This window comes from Salvelinus namaycush, chromosome 1 (genome assembly GCF_016432855.1).
Source record: "Salvelinus namaycush isolate Seneca chromosome 1, SaNama_1.0, whole genome shotgun sequence".
In the NCBI taxonomy this organism is placed as follows: Eukaryota; Metazoa; Chordata; class Actinopteri; order Salmoniformes; family Salmonidae; genus Salvelinus; species Salvelinus namaycush.
In genome coordinates, this window is record NC_052307.1 from 26070656 (window position 1) to 26093877 (window position 23222).

The following is a 23222-nucleotide window of genomic DNA, read 5'->3' on the forward strand; positions in this document are numbered from 1 at the left end:
GCCCAATGTTCCTCTCTCCTTGCCTGATTTAAATACTACAGTGGCTTTAAGCTTTCTGGAGACCAAGGCTTACATTCACTTCTATATGCCACATTTGCAATCAACACTCTCCAGTGTTTTTGTTTACAACATGCTACTGCTTGGAGGCTATTTACGTGAGCTATTGTGTTGAGTCTTTGGAAGAGCAGTGCATATGCCTCAGTGAGTTCCTTATAAACAGACTGGTTATTATTTGTTTGTTTCATCTATTTTTCGATAATGGGTTTTGCCATGTTATTCCATTTTTTTCTCCTTCTTTGCTATAACTCATATTAGTCTGGGCTTCGCAAAGCCCCTCGTTAAACATGTATAACTAGCTCCATGGAACCTCTCTCTCGCTTGTTGTTGGTAACCACAGCTTTGCTTGGCGTCAGGCGGGTGAAGTTGTTCATTAGGGAACAGTTTTGTTTGCTCTCGGATAATACGGAGGTGTTGGCAAATAAATTAGATTAAATGAGATGAGGACTTTGACCTCAAATTAGTTGTTTGCTTCGTTATTTTGATTGAGCTGTGTGCTACCCCATGGTTTAAGATGCGCATAAGAAAAAAAAGACACAATCTTATCAGCAGCGTTAATGGGTCAGTTCAGCCCTGTCCAGATACTCTCTCCCCATAGGGTCTCCTGTTTCAGATGTCACTCAGAGCTTTGTTTGCCCCCCAAAGGTGAAGGGTGAGAGGTCAAGGTTCAGGGCCACTTGGCTGAGTGGGCACCAAACCCCACCAAGCACATCCGTTCCCTTTTTCAGACCAGCTCTAAGCTGTGAAAAGAGAGGGAAAAAGCCACTCTATTGTTAAATAATTTTTTTCTTTCACAATGATTTATCTCAAATAAATGTTTGGGTTCACTCTAATCCATTGATGTGATTATGGTGGTTAAATACTTTCACATGGATGTAATGACATTGGCTTAGAACTTGAGATATGGATATGGTGTCTTATTGCAGGCTACGCTAGGGCCATTGTATAACTGTTGTTGGTATTTTTGCTGGAGGCCTACTTTGTGGCTCTCCCTCAATAATTACCCTTCACCTCCATACATAATGGCATTTAGATTGATTGAGCTTTTCATAAACGTCTGACTTATTATTTGCATGTGAAAAGTCATATTGTGAGGTTTACGCAAGGACTCTCCATCTCAAGATCAGCAATCTTGTTTTGCACCTCAGCAAAATTTCACACCACACAAATAAAAGACTCTCAGCCTTTTTGTCCATAACACCTCCAAAGTTTGTGAGCCAAAGACCTCTCTCGTCAGCCCCCACCAACAACTCCAGCCTCTTTCCGTCCCACCACCCCCACCCCCAAAATGTCCTCCAGTCAGGTTTATTATGCAGTTTCACGCAGACCAAAATTGCAGCTGCATGGAGAGCAATCTGGATCACATTATCTCAGGCGATGTGATTTATAAATTGTTTCTCAGGCCATAAATCCCTACTGTAATTGTGCACAAGCTCCCCTCTCCCTTCTCTCCCCCCTCCCCCTTCTTTCCTCCATCAGCTTCCCCCCCCCCCTCTCTCTCTTTCTGTCTCTGTCTCACTCTGAGCCACAGCTTACAGTGCTTGGGTCATCTCATTTTTTTTGCAGGAGTGAGCACTTTGGATTTGGAAGAAGTTTGTTACACTGTAAAGTAGGATAGGTTTAGTTTTTTGGAAAGAATATATCTGGAAATAAATATATTTTCTTCCACTCTCCATCAACAAAACTACTATGTGAGCTAAACAGCATGTGCGGTATTGCTATGGCCAGTGGTGATTGTGGAGAGTGGTCCGTGTTCAGGTCTGTGGCTGCGTGGTCTTGGCTCTACATTCCCGAACACTCTCAGTGTAATTGGTACACTGCCCTGTTCCTGCCTGGGAATCTGATATTTGCTGCAGCCCCTGATCATAATCACCTTGCCCCTCTCATAAGAATGTATACCGATTTGAATTATAGTAATATGCAGCGACTGGAATATTTTATCAAAATGGCAAGGTCAGCCTTTAGTTGATGTTGGTGTAGTTACAGCATCTTTATGGATTTCAATATCTTTCCATTGGCATTTAGTGGCCCTCCATTCTCCCTGATAAAAGTCTCCATGATATCATTGGCATTCATCAAGACTACTGGCTAACATTGTGCCTTTGGTACTTCCCGTCATTCCTCTCAGATACAGATAATTTTATTTCATTTGACATGGCATTTATTATCTGTAAAGATTTTATTTCTTTAAGATCACTGAATTTCATCCCTCCCTTTTCCTCCAAACCCTCTGAAAAGTATTTGTTCAAGAGGTTTTTCCTAAGTATTGACAGGGACTGAGAGGTTAATGTGTGCTCAGGAAGGTGAATATTCCCCTGCAAATGTTTACTACTCCATTGTTTTGCTGTCAGGCGACTTGGTGATCCTTGAAGAGGTTTAAGGATCTTATGACCCAGGCTCGTTTTGCTCCGTGTTCCTCCTAAAGGCTGATGTTTCTGGAATTAGGGAACTGGCAAGCAGGAGTATGTGCTGACTGCTTGCTCTGGGTTTAAATGTACTTTCTTAAGAAAGTGTCATTTTATTTACATTTGTACTAGTGAACATTTTTATGATTTTGTATGGTAACCGCTGTTTGACCCATTTTAACATTTTCGTCTTGAAAGGTGAGTCAGCAACACAGTCTAACTTTGTTTGATTAATAATTTTTACATGAATACGATTGTTTAAGTCCAAAATGCTGCCATATTAAACTTGAACAATGTGACTTGGATGTATGGGCTGTAGTAACGCAAGGGGAACATAGTGTTCAGGCATGCATACCCGCAGTGTGTGTGTGTGTGTTTCAGAGGGAGAGAGAGTAAGTTAGCAGTGGGGTGAGAGGGATGTCAGGCAGTAAAACTGAGACGAAGCAGGGCTGAGACTTCAGGCCCTGAGATTTGTGCATGCTTGCAGTGCAAACACTGGAGGCATCTGCAGGCAGCTGTGTGTGTGTGTGTGGTGGTGGGGAGGGTGGAGCTGGTGGAGGAGGCTGGGTGGCATTGGGGGGTGGCTGCAGAGAGAACACAATCATCCCTCTGTTTTCATAAGACTTGTGGTATGTGAGAGCAGAAACAAATGTGTTTAATTTAGGCTCTTTTTCTCTCTCCCCTTCTCCCCAGCACCCCACCCACTGACCCCACTTTTTCAAACTGACTTTTTCTAAAAGATGCTTCATGGCCTCCTGCCTCTGTCAGCTGCTCTGAGGCAGTTTTAAAAGACTAGACAAAATCGGCCTGGTTTGCTCTGTCGATTTAAGATCAAATTTACTCTGAGGTGTAAATATTTATCCACTTTTTCTGTAAAAAGTTTATTTGTATGTTTCTCCCTCAGTTTAGAAGTGATTACTGTGTAGTGGTATTTTCCCTGTTGTGTGAGGGTGTATGGTGGACTTATTATTGCGTCTTAATCAGCTTGGCAGGCACCACACTCTCCATTATATTGGTAACCCATGCTGTCCCTTTTAGTCTATGTGTTTTGGTTAAACATGAAAAATGCAGGTTTCAATGATGTGTCTTTTGTTTAGATGTTGCACTTTTATTTCTGTCCCTCGCACACGCACATACACACATACACGCACATGCACACACATGCACACACATGCACATGGAGTTCATTTGATTTCTCTGTTGAGCTTTACAGTAAACATCCAGCCAACCACTGTTAACCACCACATGTTCTGGAGTTAATTACACAGAGGTTTACGGCTGTGCATTTCAATGAAAGTAGGCTGCTCCCAAAACAATAAAATGTTGTGTTACTGGACAAACAATGACAGTAGAAATGATGTGAAAGACAGACAACGTCTTCTTCGTTATTGGTGTAGCATGGTTTGATATTGGACTGCATTAACACTAGGCTTAACAGAGAAGCCTATCACAATTGAAAGCAGATACGCCAGGTATGGAAAACCACATAACTGACTGCAACAGCATGGCAGCCTCCTATCCTCTCATGCCAGACGCATGATTATTTTCTTATGGCTCTAATTATACATTCAGTTTTATTCGACCTGCCTGTTGTTGTGTTCTGTAATACAATTGCTCACTTATTCCAAACTTTCACCCCAACAAGGCCTCACAAAGTGCTTATTTTCCTTAACCACATCTTATTGAAATTGCCTTAAAGTCAATTAAATAGAATAAAAACTATACTGTGCTTCCTTTAAAAAGGCTTTCACTCTGCTGCCGTAGCAACACATGTTAAGCTCTGGCTACAGGAAGCAATAATTCAGGGTCACATCAAACCCCCCAAAAAATTAACCCTGAAATAACTGCGTGAGCTGTAAAAATGCATAGTCTCACTAAAGCCATTTTCCTCTCTAGTAAAACCCCCAAGGCACTATTCAGAAAGGCCAAAATAAGAGTAAGCAAAATCCAACATATAACTTGGGCTTGCACTTCATGTTCATGTACAAAGAGATTGTGTATTGAGACTGAAGTCCAAATTCATTAGTGGGTCTTTACAAACAAAACCTAATGTTTGCAGCCTAAAAAACTCGGGGCTTGAAGACCAGTTTGGCATTTTTCAAAATATGCATGAGCTAGTCATATGACACGAAAGCTCATTGAGTTCAATGAAATTGAATCTCTGGTATGTTTGTGTGATATTTAGAAGTATTTTCCCTGTTGAGTATCAAACCAATACCAAAAGTGTGGATGAATTAGCAAGTTTTTTTTTCTTCTGTGTCTTAAACCTCTACTTTGTAGCTTGTAGATGACCGTGGCAGTGATGTCAGCTCTGTATTGGACTAAGACTGATAGTTGTGAGAAAGCATCGATGGATGTTATGTTGGATTTATCTGGGACTGTTTGGCACAGTCTAACTGGTTGAGAATCTTCGAAAAGCCCCTCCACTGTGTTTTTAATACCTCCCTCAGCCTTCCTTCCCTCTTCACTCTCCTCTCTCCCTCTTTGCACTAATAGTTATTTTGTGTACAAGAGCATGTTAAGAGGCAAATGAGCCTGGCCTTCATAGGCCATGTTGCCATAGAAACCAGTGCACTCTGGATGGCTGACCTTTGACCCATTTTCCCCGGCTGTGAATAAGAGAGCAGGGCGACCAACCGGGTCACAATAGAGGCCCAACGAGCGGAGGGAGTGCCCCTGTCACAGTCACTTAACTTCACTCCTCTACTTACTAATGGATACTTCAAATGTGCTAGCCATTAGCAGGATGCTAGTGACACTGCTGGAAACAGTGGCCTTCTCAGGGTTAACCCCACACATAAACTGGATGTTTGCTCTGCGCTGGGGGGCATTGAGAAATATCATTCTGTTATTCACATATCCTACCACACACATCTATAATTTTTGATGTACTCATATTCAAAATGGCCTAGTTGGTATTGTATCCATTTTATGGCATGTGCATTTGGCACACAGTTTTTCCTGAAAAGGGGGGGGGGGGGGGGGGGGGGGATGGTACCAACACTGATAAGGACATTGAAAGTGATTTGATAATGTCTCATTGTATTGCCTTGGAGTAGTTCATACATTGTTTAGTTTAAGAATATAACTGTTCAAGGCAATATTTGTCTTTAATGTGAAGAGCATCTTGTTATTTACTGACAACCCTATAAAGGTGGCCAGTGTATATCTATGTTTAGGTATGACATGATAAATACAGTGTGTGGATATATTCACAGTAAAGAATTGTTATTTCCATCAATTATGTAGGCACCATAATATTTTCTCCATGTTTTATTTCTCCTTGTAAGTTCCTTAGTTTTCCTCAGGATTGTTTTCATTGACAACTTCCTCCTAAGGTAATCCACTTTACTGCAGAGTCAGACTGGATAATGGGCTGTTTTTCCACTAGGACCGTTCCATGTTATTTCAGCAAGCCATGACACCCACCATCTCCGATTTTTCTGAAATAATTTCTGTAGTTAGAAACAGATATTAGCATTCCCGCAACATTATTTTGTTGAAACATAATTTTATCTCTAACAAGAAGTATACAGTATCCGTTTTCTATGTTAGACAAGTAGTATGTTTACTGAACAGAAATCTAAACGCAACATGCAAAATTGTACGGAGTTACAGTTCATATAAGGAAATCAGTCAATTTAAATAAATCCATTAGGCCCTAATCTATGGATTTCACGACTGGGGAAAAAAGACATGCATATGTTGGTCACAGATACTTTAAAAAAAGGTAGGGGTGTGGATCAGAAAACCAGTCCGTATCTGTTGTGACCATGCAATGCAAATAATCTCCTTCACATAGAGTTAATCAGGCTGTGGAATGTTGTCCAACTCCTCTTCAATGGCTGTGTGAAATTGCTGGATATTTGCCGGGAACTGGAACACGCTGTCGTACATGTCAACCCAGAGCATTCCAAACATGCTCAATGGGTGACATGTCTTGTGAGTATGCAGGCCATGGAAGAACTGGGACATTTTCAGCTTTGTTTCAGAACATTCTATTCTCTGCCAATAGCGCTGGTGGACATTCCTGCAGTCAGCATGCCAATTGTATGCTCCCTCAACTTGAGACATGATCTGTGGCATTGTGTTGTGTGACAACTGCACATTTTAGTGGCCTTTTATTTTGCACCTGTGTAATGATCATGCTGTTTAATCAGCTTCTTGATATGCCACACCTGTCAGGTGGATGGATTATCTTGGCAAAGGAGAAATGCTCACTAACAGGGATGTAAACACATTTGTGAGAGGAATGAGCTTTTTGTGCGTATGACATGGTACCAACACTTTACAAATTGCATTTATATTTTTGTTCAGTGTAGATGCGTCTCGGAGTATTATGTATTTATCCTATGTAATGTATTTCGTTTTTTTCCCCTGTTCAGAGAATTAGTCATTTAAGTTCTTAGGTTTGTGTCCCATCCTTCATCCTGATGTTACCAGGTTCTGACCACTAGATGGTTTTGTTCCATGTGATTTTTATTACATTTTTTAATCCCCCCACACCTCAGTGTTTGGTCCAAATGTTAAAGGGATATTTCACCCAAATTCTAAAATGACATATTGGTTTCTATATGCAGTCTATGGACAAGGTATGACAGCAACCCATGCTTTGGTTTTGTTTAACTGGCCTTTGTTTCAAATGCTAATACTTAACATTTGTGGCACAAAAAAGTCAATGGTACCTATATTTGCATTTCCACGCTCCATTTCCAAATCCTCTATAAGTAAAATTTTTGAGTTACACAATACATTTTTAGATACTTCAGGGTGATTTGGACATGAAGCGTGAAAATTGTAATTTAGGTACAATTTACCTTAATTGGATTTGAAACAGTGGGCAACAAAACCAACGCATGGATTGCTGTCATACCTTGTCCATAGGATGCGTACATGGTATGGAAACCAATGTCATTTTGGAATTTGGGTGAACTATCCCTTTAACATTGAGGTGTGGGGATTCTTTAAAAAAAGACCTAGAACAGCACCATCTAGTGGTCAGAACCTGGGAATATCAGAATGTAAGATGGGACATAAACCTAACTTAAATGACTAATTCTCTGAACAGGGGAAATAAACATCACCATACTACTTGTGAGACATAGAGAACTCAGAACTGATACTATATACTCGTTGTTGGGGTGTGGAGGGTCCGTGGGTGGCTTTTGTCCCTTTCTTTGTATTCCTCATGTCTAACTAGTGGTTAGAAAAAAGTTTAGTTCAAATCAGATGTTAGGTACTATATTTAATTAATATGAAATGAATCCTATACATTTAAATGGCCAATTTGGGTGCAATAAATTAGCTTCTCAGATCAAATTATATTTCAACAAAATAATGAAACAATTTCAGAACAATCTGAGATGGTGGGTCCTCTTTGTGCTTTTTGAGGTGGAACGACCCACTAACAACTATTTCTGTGCCCTGTAGCAGCCAAGCTGACCAGCGGAACTGCTTGTCGTTTCCCCATCAATTAACCACTAATTAGCACAATGAGGGCTGGACTTTGCCTATGTCTATGTAATTGCCCGCAATGTCTGCAAACAATGGGTCTTAATTCAAACTCGGTGACAAGGTGTGACTACTTACAGCAATTGTCTTTGCTCTGCAAGCTTATAATTGTATGTCATGCATAGATCAAGTGGAGGTGTCAATGGCTCGCATAAGCAGGTGATTTGAGCAGAGAGAAACGGGGGACTATGGTGTAAGGTTTGACAAGGCAAATGTGTGGAGCTGCTATTCATATGGGTAGAGGATCATTAACACCTCACTCTAACAGCAAGCTGTGTGGCCCATTTGTTTTATGTTGGAGGGCAAAAGAAAACCATACGGAGGGGCTCTCCACACAGTAGGTGATTGACATTATCTGCTGGAGCAGTCACTGGAAGCATTCCTCTGGCCCTGCTGTTTGGAGAGGAGAGGGGTGGGAGGGGGCTTGATGCCACAGCGCAAGGCAGCTTTAGGGCAGGTCTGAGCTGGAGTGTCACTGTCAATTAATCTGTTGCCATTGGAATCTTAGAACAGTGTATTAACATTTTAAAGTCATTTGGTTAGTAATTTGTAACCATAATAAATGGGTCTACAATAGGGTTTTTAGACAAGATTGCTCTTTAAAATAGACATTGTAGACACTCCAAAGACACATTTTTGTAGTTTTGTTTGACTAGAACAGAAGACCCCGAGGATGTGTCATGCCATTGACATCAGATTGATAACACTTTTTAAAACACTCCAAAGTCTGCAGATAGTTGGTGGAAAAGTTTGGCCTGTTTTTTTTCTCTCTCTGGCAGTGTCTGATTTACTTTGACAACAAATGTCCAGACATCTGCCTCTCCTCTCCTCCATGCTCTGATGTTGTCTGGCCAGCAGTATGGCACCACACACTTCAGAGATGACAAAGACACTTGGCTATGTTCCCCCCTGCTCTGTGAGAGAAATTTAACAATTAGAACCCAACTCTGGCAGTCAGCATGCCCCAGAGCATATGCTGTATTCTCTCTGTTCGAAAAACCAAAGAGTTAATCTTGGCTTTTTGGAAATTTTCTGTGGCGACTTTGCCACCTTTGTTGCATCTGGGTCCCTGACATGTAGCACAGTATTCTACTGATGTCTATTTTGAGTTCTGGAGGCTGGAAGACAGAGAGGCATGGAAATGGATCAGATATTTGCAGAAGTTGACTATTTGCACAGCTCTCACAGCTTTTTATCTGACACTCTTCTCTAGAGCAGTCTCTACAGTGAAACCAGCGTCTCGATGGAGGCCAACCATAGGCCTGCTCAAATTGTTTCTAATGAAATTAAGGACATCTGTGAAGCATTACAGGACTGCCTGAAGTTTACTGTAAAATGTAATTGCTGATTTTAGTTAATCAGTGTTTTCAATCTTTTACAGACTATTCAATAAGACTGCAGCCATGGGAACCTCCTTTTCAGTAGTATCTTCCTATTTACCGTGCCTTCCTTTCTGGGTTTTTAAGTACCTTTTTTATTTGGGGGGGATTTAATGAAGTCTCCTAACCAGGTTTCTGTGTTATAGTCCAAAACACCATTTGGATTTGATTTTGATTGAATGGGGGGAGGGGCTCGATTCTTAGGCTAAATCGGGTACATACTAGATTCAGCCGCGGGCTGATTTTGTTCGGAGCGGATGGTCAGGGGCAGGAACATAATTCTAATAATTTGTTCACTGCAAATTGACCACACCTTAGTCCAAAAATAGATTGTTTTGAACATAAGAATCATTTCATAACTAGATTACATTGAGACATGATCACTTGTCTCTTTTTATTTTTTTTCGTGGGAATACTTGGAGAACAAATTTTCTAAATGAAACGCATTTTTAACAGAATTCCTGGTAATTTTAGCAACCTCTGGCCTAAATGTTCTGTTATTTTGCAGAGAGAACATGTCATTCCCATTTGGATTTGAAGCTTCCTCCCCGTACTTAGAGTAATGTAAAGTTCTTCATGAGGAACACTGATCTTTTGCCAATATACAGCTCATTTGGAAAGTATTCAGACCCCTTTCCCTTTTCCACATTTTGTTACGTTACAGCCTTATTCTAAAAGTGATTACATTACACATAATCTACACACAATACCTCAAAATGACAAAGCGAAAACAGGTTTTTAGAAATGTTTGCAACAAATAAAAATGTACGGAAATAGTTTATTTACATAAGTATTCAGACCCTTTGCTATGAGACTCGAAATTGAGCTCCGGTGCATCCTGTTTCCATTGATCATCCTAGATGTTTCTACAACTTTATTCTAGTCCACCTGTGGTACATTCAAATGATTGGACATGATTTGGAAAGGCACACACCTGTCTATATAAGGTCCCACAGTTGACAGTGCAAGTCAGAGCAAAAACGAAAAAATAAATACAAATAAAATAAAACACATGAGGTCGAAGGAATTGTCCGTAGAACACAGAGACAGGCTTGTGTTGAGGTCCAGATCTGGGGAAGGGTACCAAAAAATGTCTGCAGCATTGAAGGTCCCCAAGAACACAGTGGCCTCCGTCATTTTTAAATGGAAGAAGTTTGGAACCACCAAGACTTTTCCTAAGCTGGCCACCCGTCCAAGCCAAGCAATCGGGGGAGAAGGGCCTTGGTCAGGGAGGTGACCAAGAACCCGATGAGAGCTCCAGAGTTCCTCTGTGGAGATGGGAAAACCTTCCAGAAGGACAAACATCTCTGCAGTACTCCACCAATCAGGCCTTTAAGGTAGAGTGGTCAGACGGAAGCCACTCCTCAGTAAAAGGCACATGACGGCCCGCTTGGAGTTTGCCAAAAGGCATCTAAAGAACTCTCAGACCATGATAAACAAGATTCTCTGGTTTGACCAAGATTGAACTCTTTGGCCTGAATGCCAAGTGTCACGTCTAGAGGAAACCTGGCACCATCCCTATGGTGGTGGCAGCATCATGCTGTGGGGATGTTTTTCAGCAGCAGGTACTGGGAGACTAGTCCGGATCAAGGGAAATATGAATGGAGCAAAGTACAGAGATTCTTGATAAAAACCTGCTCCAGAGTGCTCAGGACCTCAGACTGGGGCGAAGGTTTCCCTTCCAACATGATAACGACACTAAGCACACAGCCAAGACAATGCAGGAATGGCTTCAGGACAAATCTCTGAATGTCCTTGAGTGGCCCAGCCATAGCCCTGACTTGAACCCGATCAAACCTCTCTGGAGAGACCTGAAAATAGCTGTGTATTAACGCTCCCCATCCAACCTGACTGAACTTGAGAGGATCTGCAGAGAAGAATGGGAGAAACTCCCCAAATACAGGTGTGCCAAGCTTGAAGCGTAATACCCAGGAAGAATCGAGTCTGTAATCACTGGCAAAGGTGCTTCAACAAAGTACAGGGGGTCTAAATACTTATGTAAATGTGATATTTCATTTTTTTCATTTTAATCCATTTTCAAATAAGGCTGTAACGTAACAAAATGTGGAAAAAGTTAAGCGGTCTGAATACTTTCCGAATGTACTGTATTTGTGTGTGTGTGAGAGTGTGTCAGGAAAGATTTATAAGAAGCATTTGAATAACTTAGGCTCCTCTGAGTTGATCCCTGAGTTGTTTTTCTCCCTCTTGCTCTCCTTGTCTCCCCTACCACAGCCCACTGGACTGTTCTCGCTCTCTTGTTAGTGAGTGAGTGAGTGAGTTGTGTGTAGTTGACTACAGTGAGGTAGGGTGTGTAAGGTTGAGTAGACATTTGTAGGGAGGGTAGTGGAAGATGGTAGTTTGAGGGTTTCTTTCTCTAACCAGCCGCTCCATAGTGTACAGTGGCAATTATTTAAAGGAGGCTGACTCTTCTGAATATAAAAGTGCCTTAGGGCATGTTCCCCAGTCCTGGCAGAAGCTGTCAAATAAGGGAAGGGGGGGGGGGGGGGGTGGGGGAGCTGGGGGTAGGCATGGTCAGGGTAGACCAAACGCTCACAATAGGGCTTGTTTCATTTATGGAGGGACTCGTGAATGACATAGATTAGACAGTGAAAACTGTATTGTTTTGTTTTTTTTCCCCCAGAAAGCAGCATTCTTTAGGCAGTATGCACAGCGCATAATACATTTTCAATGGGGAGCTAGCAGCCTCTAAAAGCAAGGGCCTTCTGACAGTTGTATGGACTTGGGCCCATTAGTTGGAACCTGCGATTCAGCCTTGAGCAGTGTGGTGAAAATGAAAAGGGCTGATGTCAACTCCAAGAATTCCCCCCCCCTTTAGATGGGAATAAGGGTCCCCCTCCCTCCTCCCTCAGTACTCTATTGGACCCCAGCTGTCAGGAAACAATACCCTCTGCCTGCTCCGACAAACTAATTCCTGAATGTTTTTTTCCCCTCTCTCCCTTTCCCCCTGCTGCTATAATGTCTTTTCCATTTTTAACCCGCAGTCATCCAAGTTTCCTTCCTCTCTACAAACTCTGAGTGATGAATGAAGCTTTAAAAATCAAATCCTGCACAGATGATTGATAAGTCATTTAAGCCTTGAATAGGCTTTTGTCATCTTTCACATGCGTGCAGTGAGTTTTCCCCACCATATATACATCACTTTGTGCAACAGTATAATTTATTAATGAAAGTGCACAGCCTTGGTTTATGTAATATGAGGAAACGTGCAATGTCTTATTGTACAATATGGCCTTTTCCCATGCAAAATACTCTTTAATTTGTTTGATTCTGGGATGTGGTTTTGAGAAGTTAAACAGCAGGACACGATGACGTTATGAGTCAAATGTGATGTGTGTGTGTGTGTGTGTGTGTGTGTGTGTGTGTGTGTGTGTGTGTGTGAGAGAGAGCGAGAGAGAGAGAGAGAGAGAGCATGTATGTTTTAGTGCACTAGCCCCTGAAACAGCTGAGCTGTCAAAATGGTCTTAACCTTTAGATCAGGGCAGTGAAACAGTCAAAGGTCCACTGATAAGGCCTAGGTGGCTGAGGTTGGTTACAGGAACCATCATTCTCTATGTAGCCTGCTTCTGACCTAGCCATTTTGGGGAGTGCCATACTCAACATAAATTAAACTACTGAGTAATGTGCTAAACTTCTCGCAACTAGAGGATCCATTACTAAACAGCAATGCTGTTACATTACTAATGACACATGCAGAGGTGTTGGAAACATGTTGGTATTCAGATTAACTTTGATACCACATGTCTATGTGTGCTCGCACAAATGCAGCATAAGCTGAAATGAAAACCCTTTTCATGAATTTGAAGTCGTTGGATACCATGGAGAAAATCCACATGCATGACAATCTGCTGTATCCGGTATTTAAACTGATTCACAAACCAGATGGTGGAGCTATGCATCGAACAGATCACCAGCTCCACACAGCACCAAGACTGACAGGGAAAATGTATTTGAAACATGTTGCTTTCAGGCTGAGATAGAACAACTCCTGTATACATGATCCTGTTCCAAAGCGAGGATGCATGGGCTGGGCTGCCATAAAATAACAATTAGTGTTTTCCTTTCCCCCCAAAATGAAAGGAAAACACTAATGCTCCATATAATGATAACTATGATAACAAGATGAAAAATGCTAACAAGGAGAGTGGATTAGTTTGGTTTGGGTCAAAAGGCCAAAACAATTCACCAGGATGCCATAGGCTTAGTGTTGAGACCCCACCCCTGCCTTTCCCTCCCGTTCTGATGGAGCTTCCTTCCAGCTGTCCCTTCCCACCCGCTAGTCGATGGGCGCCCACAGCTGGACTCTTGTTTTTTCTCTGACAAACGGAGATTTCACAGTCCCCCTCCAGTCTGCTGTGTTCACTTCCCTCTCCCCCGCTCTGCCAAAAGCCGGTGTCTGACTCCAACAACATATGAGTCTCATACAGGTGTCTGTCAGAGTTCTGTCTCTCTGCTGGCTCCCACACCATTTATGACATGGTCTGCTCTGGAATAGCTCAACCATATTTCATGCAATTCAGTCTCAACAAGTATTAGCGAGTTGGTCTAAACACATTATAGCAAGTTCGATAATGGCATGTGGTGTAAAATTGTGTGAGTGGTAAATTTGAGTGTGCACCAAGCAGATTTGGTATTATTGTATAAGAAATACATTCATTTTCACTCTTTTCACCCCCCCTACATGTTTTTGTATGCTTGTCCTTACTGTATTATTTCAGTGTCCAGACATGTGTGTTTCATGTTACCTATTCTTCACCCCACAGTACCTGCAGATGAAATGGCCTTTACTGGATGTCCCTGGAGCTCCCGGACTCAAAGACCCCCGCTCCCCCACCCCAGGACACCTCGTGAGTACACCACACCATCCATCCAGCCACCCCCGCTCCCCCACCCCAGGACACCTAGTGAGTACACCATACCATCCATCCAGCCACCCCCACTCTCCCACCCCAGGACACCTCGTGAGTACACCATACCATCCATCCAGCCACCCCCACTCTCCCACCCCAGGACACCTAGTGAGTACACCATACCATCCATCCAGCCACCCCCGCTCTCCCACCCCAGGACACCTCGTGAGTACACCACACCATCCATCCAGCCACCCCCGCTCCCCCACCCCAGGACACCTAGTGAGTACACCATACCATCCATCCAGCCACCCCCACTCTCCCACCCCAGGACACCTCGTGAGTACACCATACCATCCATCCAGCCACCCCCACTCTCCCACCCCAGGACACCTAGTGAGTACACCATACCATCCATCCAGCCACCCCCGCTCTCCCACCCCAGGACACCTAGTGAGTACACCATACCATCCATCCAGCCACCCCCACTCTCCCACCCCAGGACACCTAGTGAGTACACCATACCATCCATCCAGCCACCCCCGCTCCCCCACCCCAGGACACCTAGTGAGTACACCATACCATCCATCCAGCCACCCCCGCTCTCCCACCCCAGGACACCTAGTGAGTACACCATACCATCCATCCAGCCAACCCCGCTCCCCCACCCCAGGACATCTAGTGAGTACACCATACCATCCATCCAGCCACCCCCGCTCTCCCACCCCAGGACAGCTAGTGAGTACACCATACCATCCATCCAGCCACCCCCGCTCCCCCACGCCAGGACACCTAGTGAGTACACCATACCATCCATCCAGCCACCCCCGCTCCCCCACCCCAGGACACCTAGTGAGTACACCATACCATCCATCCAGCCACCCCCGCTCCCCCACCCCAGGACACCTAGTGAGTACACCATACCATCCATCCAGCCACCCCCACTCTCCCACCCCAGGACACCTAGTGAGTACACCATACCATCCATCCAGCCACCCCCACTCTCCCACCCCAGGACACCTAGTGAGTACACCATACCATCCATCCAGCCACCCCCACTCTCCCACCCCAGGACACCTAGTGAGTACACCATACCATCCATCCAGCCACCCCCGCTCCCCCACCCCAGGACACCTAGTGAGTACACCATACCATCCATCCAGCCACCCCCGCTCCCCCACCCCAGGACACCTAGTGAGTACACCATACCATCCATCCAGCCACCCCCACTCTCCCACCCCAGGACACCTAGTGAGTACACCATCCATCCATCCAGCCACCCCCGCTCCCCCACCCCAGGACACCTAGTGAGTACACCATCCATCCATCCAGCCACCCCCACTCTCCCACCCCAGGACACCTAGTGAGTACACCATACCATCCATCCAGCCACCCCCGCTCTCCCACCCCAGGACACCTAGTGAGTACACCATCCACCCATCCAGCCACCCCTGCTCTCCCACCCCAGGACACCTAGTGAGTACACCATCCATCCATCCAGCCACCCCTGCTCTGCCACCCCAGGACACCTAGTGAGTACACCATCCATCCATCCAGCCACCCCCGCTCCCCCACCCCAGGACACCTAGTGAGTACACCATCCATCCATCCAGCCACCCCCGCTCCCCCACCCCAGGACACCTAGTGAGTACACCATCCATCCATCCAGCCACCCCCGCTCCCCCACCCCAGGACACCTAGTGAGTACACCATCCATCCATCCAGCCACCCCCGCTCCCCCACCCAGGACACCTAGTGAGTACACCACACCATCCATCCAGCCACCCCCGCTCCCCCACCCCAGGACACCTAGTGAGTACACCATACCATCCATCCAGCCACCCCAGCTCCCCCACCCCAGGACACCTAGTGAGTACACCACACCATCCATCCAGCCACCCCCGCTCCCCCACCCCAGGACACCTAGTGAGTACACCATCCATCCATCCAGCCACCCCCGCTCCCCCACCCCAGGACACCTAGTGAGTACACCATCCATCCATCCAGCCACCCCCGCTCCCCCACCCCAGGACACCTAGTGAGTACACCACACCATCCATCCAGCCACCCCCACTCTCCCACCCCAGGACACCTAGTGAGTACACCATCCACCCATCCAGCCACCCCCGCTCCCCCACCCCAGGACACCTAGTGAGTACACCATCCATCCATCCAGCCACCCCCGCTCCCCCACCCCAGGACACCTAGTGAGTACACCACACCATCCATCCAGCCACCCCCGCTCCCCCACCCCAGGACACCTAGTGAGTACACCACACCATCCATCCAGCCACTCACTGTGTCTAGTAACGGCTCCCAGCACCCTCTGCTGCTACTACTACTACAACTACTACTACTACTACTACTACATCATTGCAACAGTCATCTAGTCATTCCATACTATGAAGTGGGGAGGAAGTAGAGCAGCGTATTGTACCTCATATCTGGGTGATCTGGGGTTAGGGAAGTGATTTGTATTTGTGCTCAGCGAGCCACCCATGGTTACCACACTGTGGTTAAATAATCACAGTGACTCAGCCTGTGACCTTAGTGATTCCGGCTAGACGGGTCTGTTTAGTTTGTGGTGTGTTTGTCGGATCGCATAAACACAATGATGCACTTGACAAAGTCTTCATTGAGTGGCCTCAATGGGAAGCTGTTGTCAGTGGGAGCAGTGCAGGCCTTGGCCTGGGGAATCCAGAGCTTCTCTGTGGCTGACTTCCCTCTCAATTGGAAGCCAATTAAATATATTTTATTACAGTGCTGACCTGTCAGTGACTCTCTGTGAGTATGGCTCGTTTGTCTGCGGGACACAGGGCTCGCTGTGCCCTGTTTTGTTCCTGCCAATGGATTTTATTTTATTTACTTAATATATGACATTATGAAATGCATGGGCCTGTATTTTAGGGCAGCAAGAAAATGTGAATAAGGAGCAGAGTAATTGCAATTGAATTAGGAGGAAATGAAAGGGGCTATTGAAGACTTGACGAGGAACCTGAGGTCTTTGGCTTGGTTCCATGCTGCCCTACCTTGGCCAAACTCAAGATTCGCATAAAAGAAACCTACGAATGTTTCTCTGTGACGAGCCTTCTATATTTGTGTGACCTTCATCTTTATTGAATGTCCATTGAACCAGGAAGGTTGATAGAGAGAGACTTATGAGGACCAGGACTTTGAGATTCAGACGTGAAGGATTTAGTTGATTTTGAAGGAGAATATTTTACTTATTTTAATTGCCTAACTTTAGATTTTGTATTGGACAGTTTGCTTGTTCCCATTTCAAGTCACGGTCTCCTTTATATTTTCTTGCCCTTCAGCTAAATCTCTTCGGTCCACAGAGTATTTTAGAGTGGTCATGTTAACCAGAAGAGGATGTAGCCAAGATAAAATCAGGTGATCTGAGAGACAAGGTCATCAGATGTGTGAGCAGAAGCGTCCTCTGATACCCAGGCCATTCAGACTGAAACACCCCACTGTGCCCTTACCCCCACCATCCACCACCTCCCACCCACACACACACCATGGCCATAAGCCCACATGCCCCTCTGGTGAGCTGCTGCCAGGGAGCCAGGCTGATTATGTGCTCATTACCCTAGCAGCAGAGAGGGGGAGCAGGAGGCAGGCTCCCCAGGCCTGCAGGGCCCCAGCACTGCACTAATGAGAGCAGGGGGAGCGGATGGGGTCCGTGGGGGTCCAGGGATTACTGCCCAGGAGCCAGGGCCAGCCAGCCAGAGGGACCTGAGGAGAGAGGGGGACAGCAGCATCTTTATGTATTCCTGCTCTCTTCTGCAAGCACTCATTACATGTTATAATTGTATATTCATGACGGCTGGTGTGGAGACGAGTTTTTGTCTGGTATTGATTATGTGGGACTTCTGGGGATGACCGTCAAGTATCTTCCACTGTTCATGCACATATGGCTCTTAATTGATATGACTTATCTGCCCTCCAATGTGTTTGTTGAAAGGCCTTCTCCCCCCTTAGTGTCTTTGCTGATTTAATATTTAGCTGCAGCACTACAGCAGTAATGAGATGATGATGCCATTGGTTATGATCAGATTCCTGGTGCAATTGTCCCTCACGGTGCCTGGTCTGCAGCAGACAACAATGTGCATTGTAATGAATGATGGAGCTGGTCTCACTAGGACTCCTCTCGCTGTGTTAGTGGACCAGGAGTAAGAGGAGTCTGAAATAGAAATGAAACCCTTCTGTGCATTTGAGAAGCCCGGGAACAGGGAAGGCTGTCTGTCCTGTCACTGCTGTGCAGATTGGGTCCATAAGGCCCGTATGCTAATCAGAGCCTGCTCTGGCCAAGATCCTCAATTATTCACGAGACAGGTTTATTTAGCATTCAGTTGGTATTGCTTTTGGTAGTATGGGGGCGGGGTTTGGAGTTGGGGTGGGGGGCTGGATATGGAGAAGGGAACAAGCTTGTCTGTGAATACCACACCATCGCCCCAATATCACACCCTGTGTTCAGAGAGCTGCCTATTCATGCATTATACATCAAAGGCGATGCAAGGCCAGGTGATGCATTGTGGGTGTCAGCCTCAGCCTTGTCAGTCACCAGTAGCGGTATGCCAGCCGGACTAGACTGGACAGGGAGAGAGCTGCCTGCGTTCTGGCTCCTCAGATCACAGCAGCAATAACACACTCCTCAGACTAGACTAACTCTGCCTAATCATCACCATGGTGATCAAGCTGTGTCAATAGCACACACTTCCGCTGATTCAAGTCATTCTACCATTCCTACTGATTTTTCTATGTTAGACATGTCATTGGTAACAAGTGACTCACTGTTAAGCAAGTTTACGAAGTAATGTGACTTCCTAACGAGGTCGGTCTTAGACACTGAAGTCAGGACTATATCTGCCCAGTTCAGTCATCAGATGATCAGTACTCACAGCTCAAATATGGCCTCCTGTTCTGAATTTGACAAAGATAGAATAATTATTTTCTCTGTGTTTCAATACCCCATTACAGCGCAATCATGATGACAGGAGCGCTGTCTTGGTCCCCGTGTGTCAGTAGCATGTCATAATTCATTTAGTGGAGTATGGCGGTCACCTGGTTGCTTGTTAATTGAATTGAAGTGGTAAGACCTCAGCATTGACATGGATTTCCATTCCAAAGATGGCTTCTCCATGAAGTGCCCGTGCATCTTTCAGCACATTAGACTGAGTAGAAGTTTTTGTAAAGACGTCGACAGAGAATGGTACAGGTTGGGTTTGCCAAAGATACTTTCTGCTAGCTCGCAGTCCAAAATAGTTTGAAAGACCTTTGACTGGGTGTTCTCTGAGATTTGCCAGTGTTGCATTACGCATTGAACAACCAGAGTCCATCATGAAATCAAAGGCTTTGGGAAGCCTGAACTGAATACTGATGGGAAGGCTGCAGTCCTTTCATGGCTCTGCAGAAACACTGCTTTTATAGACACACACTGATAGGAATCAGGTCTCAATATCCAAGTACATAGCCACTAATAAACAAGAAAGTGCACTTGTTCCCTCAATTTTTGGGGGCACTGAGCAAATGTCAGGTCTGCTGAGTGCAAACTTGAACGTTGTGAAAATTCTGTGCAATTTCTGGGATGCATTTATTGTGAAGACTGACGCTGTACTTGCTTTAAGTTACAGTTATAACAGTGGCCAAGTAGTTACTGTGGTCATAATGTAGGCCTATCAAGTGGCCTACAATCAAAAACAATAGAGAAAATGCATCCCATAACATTTTAACATGGAAATAGCTGTTCTATCATTCAGCCTACAGTAGCAGCCAATGTGGGGTGTTCATTGTAGGCAAACATTCCGTAAGACTTTTGGAAAAAATATGCAGGGCTTGACATTAATAACCTCTTGAGCCTATGGGGGGTGCTATTTCGACTTTGGAAAAATTAGTTCCCAAATTAAACTGCCTCGTACTCAATTCTTGCTCGTACAATATGCATATTATTATTACTATTGGATAGAAAACACTCTCTAGTTTCTAAAACCGTTTGAATTATGTCTCTGAGTGAAACAGGACTCATTCTGCAGCACATTTCCTGTCAGGGAGTGAGATTTCTGAAATCGAGGTCCCTGTTCTGGGGTCAGTTTATAAGTCCCTATGTACGCTGTGGGGCTACAAACACTGCATACGCCTTCCTCTAGATGTCAGTAAGTGGTGAGAATTTGAATGGAGTGGATTGCGCAATCTGGGACCTTATATAAGACCCTGGAGCGGAAGTACCGTCCTTTTCAACGGTGCACCTGGCGCAGTAGGGACATCAGAGTGGCCTCCTGCCAAGCTTTTGTTTTGCCAGTTCTATATCTCCGGTCATGTTTTTATTCGTTATAGTTGTTAAAGACATCATAAGGTAGTTAATTTAAACCGACTTATAGCAATTTATATCAGTTTATTGCGATTTTCTGGCATTTCTTTGTGACGCGCTTTCAAGAGTTGGACACCTTTCCGGCACATGCCGAACGTTAGCGGCTATTTCGACAGGACAAGAGGACAGCTTTCAACCAAAAGACGATTGTTCTGGACAAAGGACACCTTTCCCAAGATTCTGATGGGAGGTCATCAAAAAGTAAGAACTATTTATGCTGATAAATCGTTGTTCTGTTGAAAAATGTTAAATGCATAAGCCGCCATTAATTTCAGTGTAGCCTTGCTTTAGCGCACGCTGTATTGCGCAATAACGTTAATTTTAAAAATGTAACAAAGCGATTGCATTAAGAACTAATTTGTCTTTCATTTGCTGTCCACCCTGTATTTTTTAGTCAAGTTTATGATTCTTTATTGATTAGAATAGGTGCCTCTCCAAGATGGCGCCCGACATTTTCTGGGCATCTCGGCAACTTTTCTCATTGTATAACCACGATTTGTGCCGCTAAATATGCACATTTTCGAACAAACTCTATATGCATTGTGTAATATGATGTTACAGGACTGTCATCTGAAGAATTCTGAGAAGGTTAGTGAAAAAATTAATATATTTTGGTGGTGAATACGTTATCGCTATGTTTGGCTGGCATCAATGCTGTTGTGTGGTTTGCTATTGTGCTAAGCTAATATAACGCTATATTGTGTTTTCGCTGTAAAACACTTAGAAAATCTGAAATATTGTCTGGATTCACAAGATCTGTGTCTTTCAATTGCTGTACGCTGTGTATTTTTAAGAAATGTTTTATGATGAGTAATTAGGTAATACACGTTGCTCTCTGTAGTTATTCTAGTCGCTTTGGGGAGAGTTGTGATGGTGGCTGCAATGGTAAACTATGATTTATACCTGAAATATGCACATTTTTCTAACAAAACATATGCTATACAATAAATATGTTATCAGACTGTCATCTGATAAAGTTGTTTCTTGGTTAGGGGCTATTTATATCTTTATTTGGTCGAATTTGTGATAGCTACTGATGCAGTAAAAAAATGGTGGAGTAAGAAAAGTGGTGTCTTTTGCTAACGTGGTTAGCTAATAGATTTACATATTGTGTCTTCCCTGTAAAACATTTTAAAAATCAGAAATGATGGCTGGATTCATAAGAAGTGTATCTTTCATCTGGTGTCTTGGACTTGTGATTTAATGATATTTAGATGCTAGTATTTACTTGTGACGCTATGCTAGGCTATGCTAGTCAGCTTTTTTACTGGTGGGGGTGCTCCCGGATCCGGGTTTGGGAGGAACTAGAAGTTAACCTGTTTATCCACTTGTCCTTCAGACAAGGAGATGACTGAAAATGTGCTGTTTTATGCAAGAAACCACTTTACAAAATAAAGTTAATTATTATTCCCATACCATTTTTACAGATAATCAGACAAATTATGCTACCTTCTGCCTATTGGCTACTTTAGTCTCAAAGTACAACACTGTCCCTTTAAGACAGAAAAAATGCTCTTTACCTGACTCGCTTTTCAAAGATGGATAGAAATGCATACTTTTTGTGCTCTTGTAGGAAACAACCACTCCCCCATGGCTGATTTAGAAATGAGCTATAACTGGGCTAATAATTCAATTACTAGCAAAGTATATGAACAAATGTCCACGCGTGGCTACATGCTGCTCTCAAGTGATCTCAAAACAAGCGCATATACTCACCACCATTAATGCTGTAAACACAGTCCAGTTAAAAGTGAATTGCACACATCCATATATGGCAATGGTCTATTTGCATATAGGGAGAGTGCAGCTCTGATTGGTTATGCACCACTGGTCTGTAGAGTATGGGCTGAGTCGTGCCTGTCAATGCAATAGAATCCTACTCCGGTGCGCTCTGCCTACAAGAAAATCTCTTGCATAGTTGTTTTTGTTTCTGTATGTTTCATTGAAAGTGGCTAATATTCACAATACCCACAGTAGAGGGAGACGTTGATAGTGTTAAAGGGGAAAAATAGAAAGTTGAGTGAAGTTCAACCTTGTGCTTCTCTGCGCGTGCTGATATTTCTTCTGCAAGGCAGTCCCATGGGAGCTGCATGCCCTCCCGCAGATTAGAGGGAACATTGCCTAGAATGTATCTTTATCAAAAGGTCAAACGTATAGGAATTTGATTATATAATTATATATAATTTGTTTATATACCATGTTAATGATTTAGACGTTTGTTGAATAATTATTCTCTGCTACCTCTTTTAATAAATTCACTATGTTTTTAGCTTGCCCTCTCAGTTCTTCACGTGACCTAGGTGAAACACTAAATTATTTATTGGTGTCTAGCCACTGCAAAGTGACACAGCCATTTTCTTAACCTTAAACATTATTGCAATTGACCCTTTCAGAGGGGATGACTGGTCAGACAAAGTGGCGTAGCTTCTCTGGGATTAATGTCATAGTTTTTGGTGGGTTGATTCTAAAATCATGTGACACGGTCAGTCAACTTACGTCTGTTTCCTTTTGTCATTGACAAACAAGGCTTGGATTTCTCAGCATGCTATGCAATCTTTTCACTCTTTCTTTCCTGGAGTTTTGAAAGGCCTCTGAGCCTCCCACCCTGAAGTGATTGCGTAGTAGAAAGGCA

General features: G+C 44.1%; 1 protein-coding gene across 2 annotated transcripts in view; it reads left to right on the forward strand.

Moving 5' to 3' along the window:
* The window catches only part of LOC120021019 (transcription factor 7-like 1-B), a 51549-nt gene that overhangs the window by 11513 nt on the left and 16814 nt on the right, over positions 1–23222 (forward strand). For both annotated transcript variants that reach the window (XM_038964705.1, XM_038964763.1), the window contains exon 4: positions 14134–14217. In XM_038964705.1, the coding sequence (XP_038820633.1) occupies positions 14134–14217 (84 nt within the window). The remainder of the gene's footprint in view (positions 1–14133; positions 14218–23222) is intronic.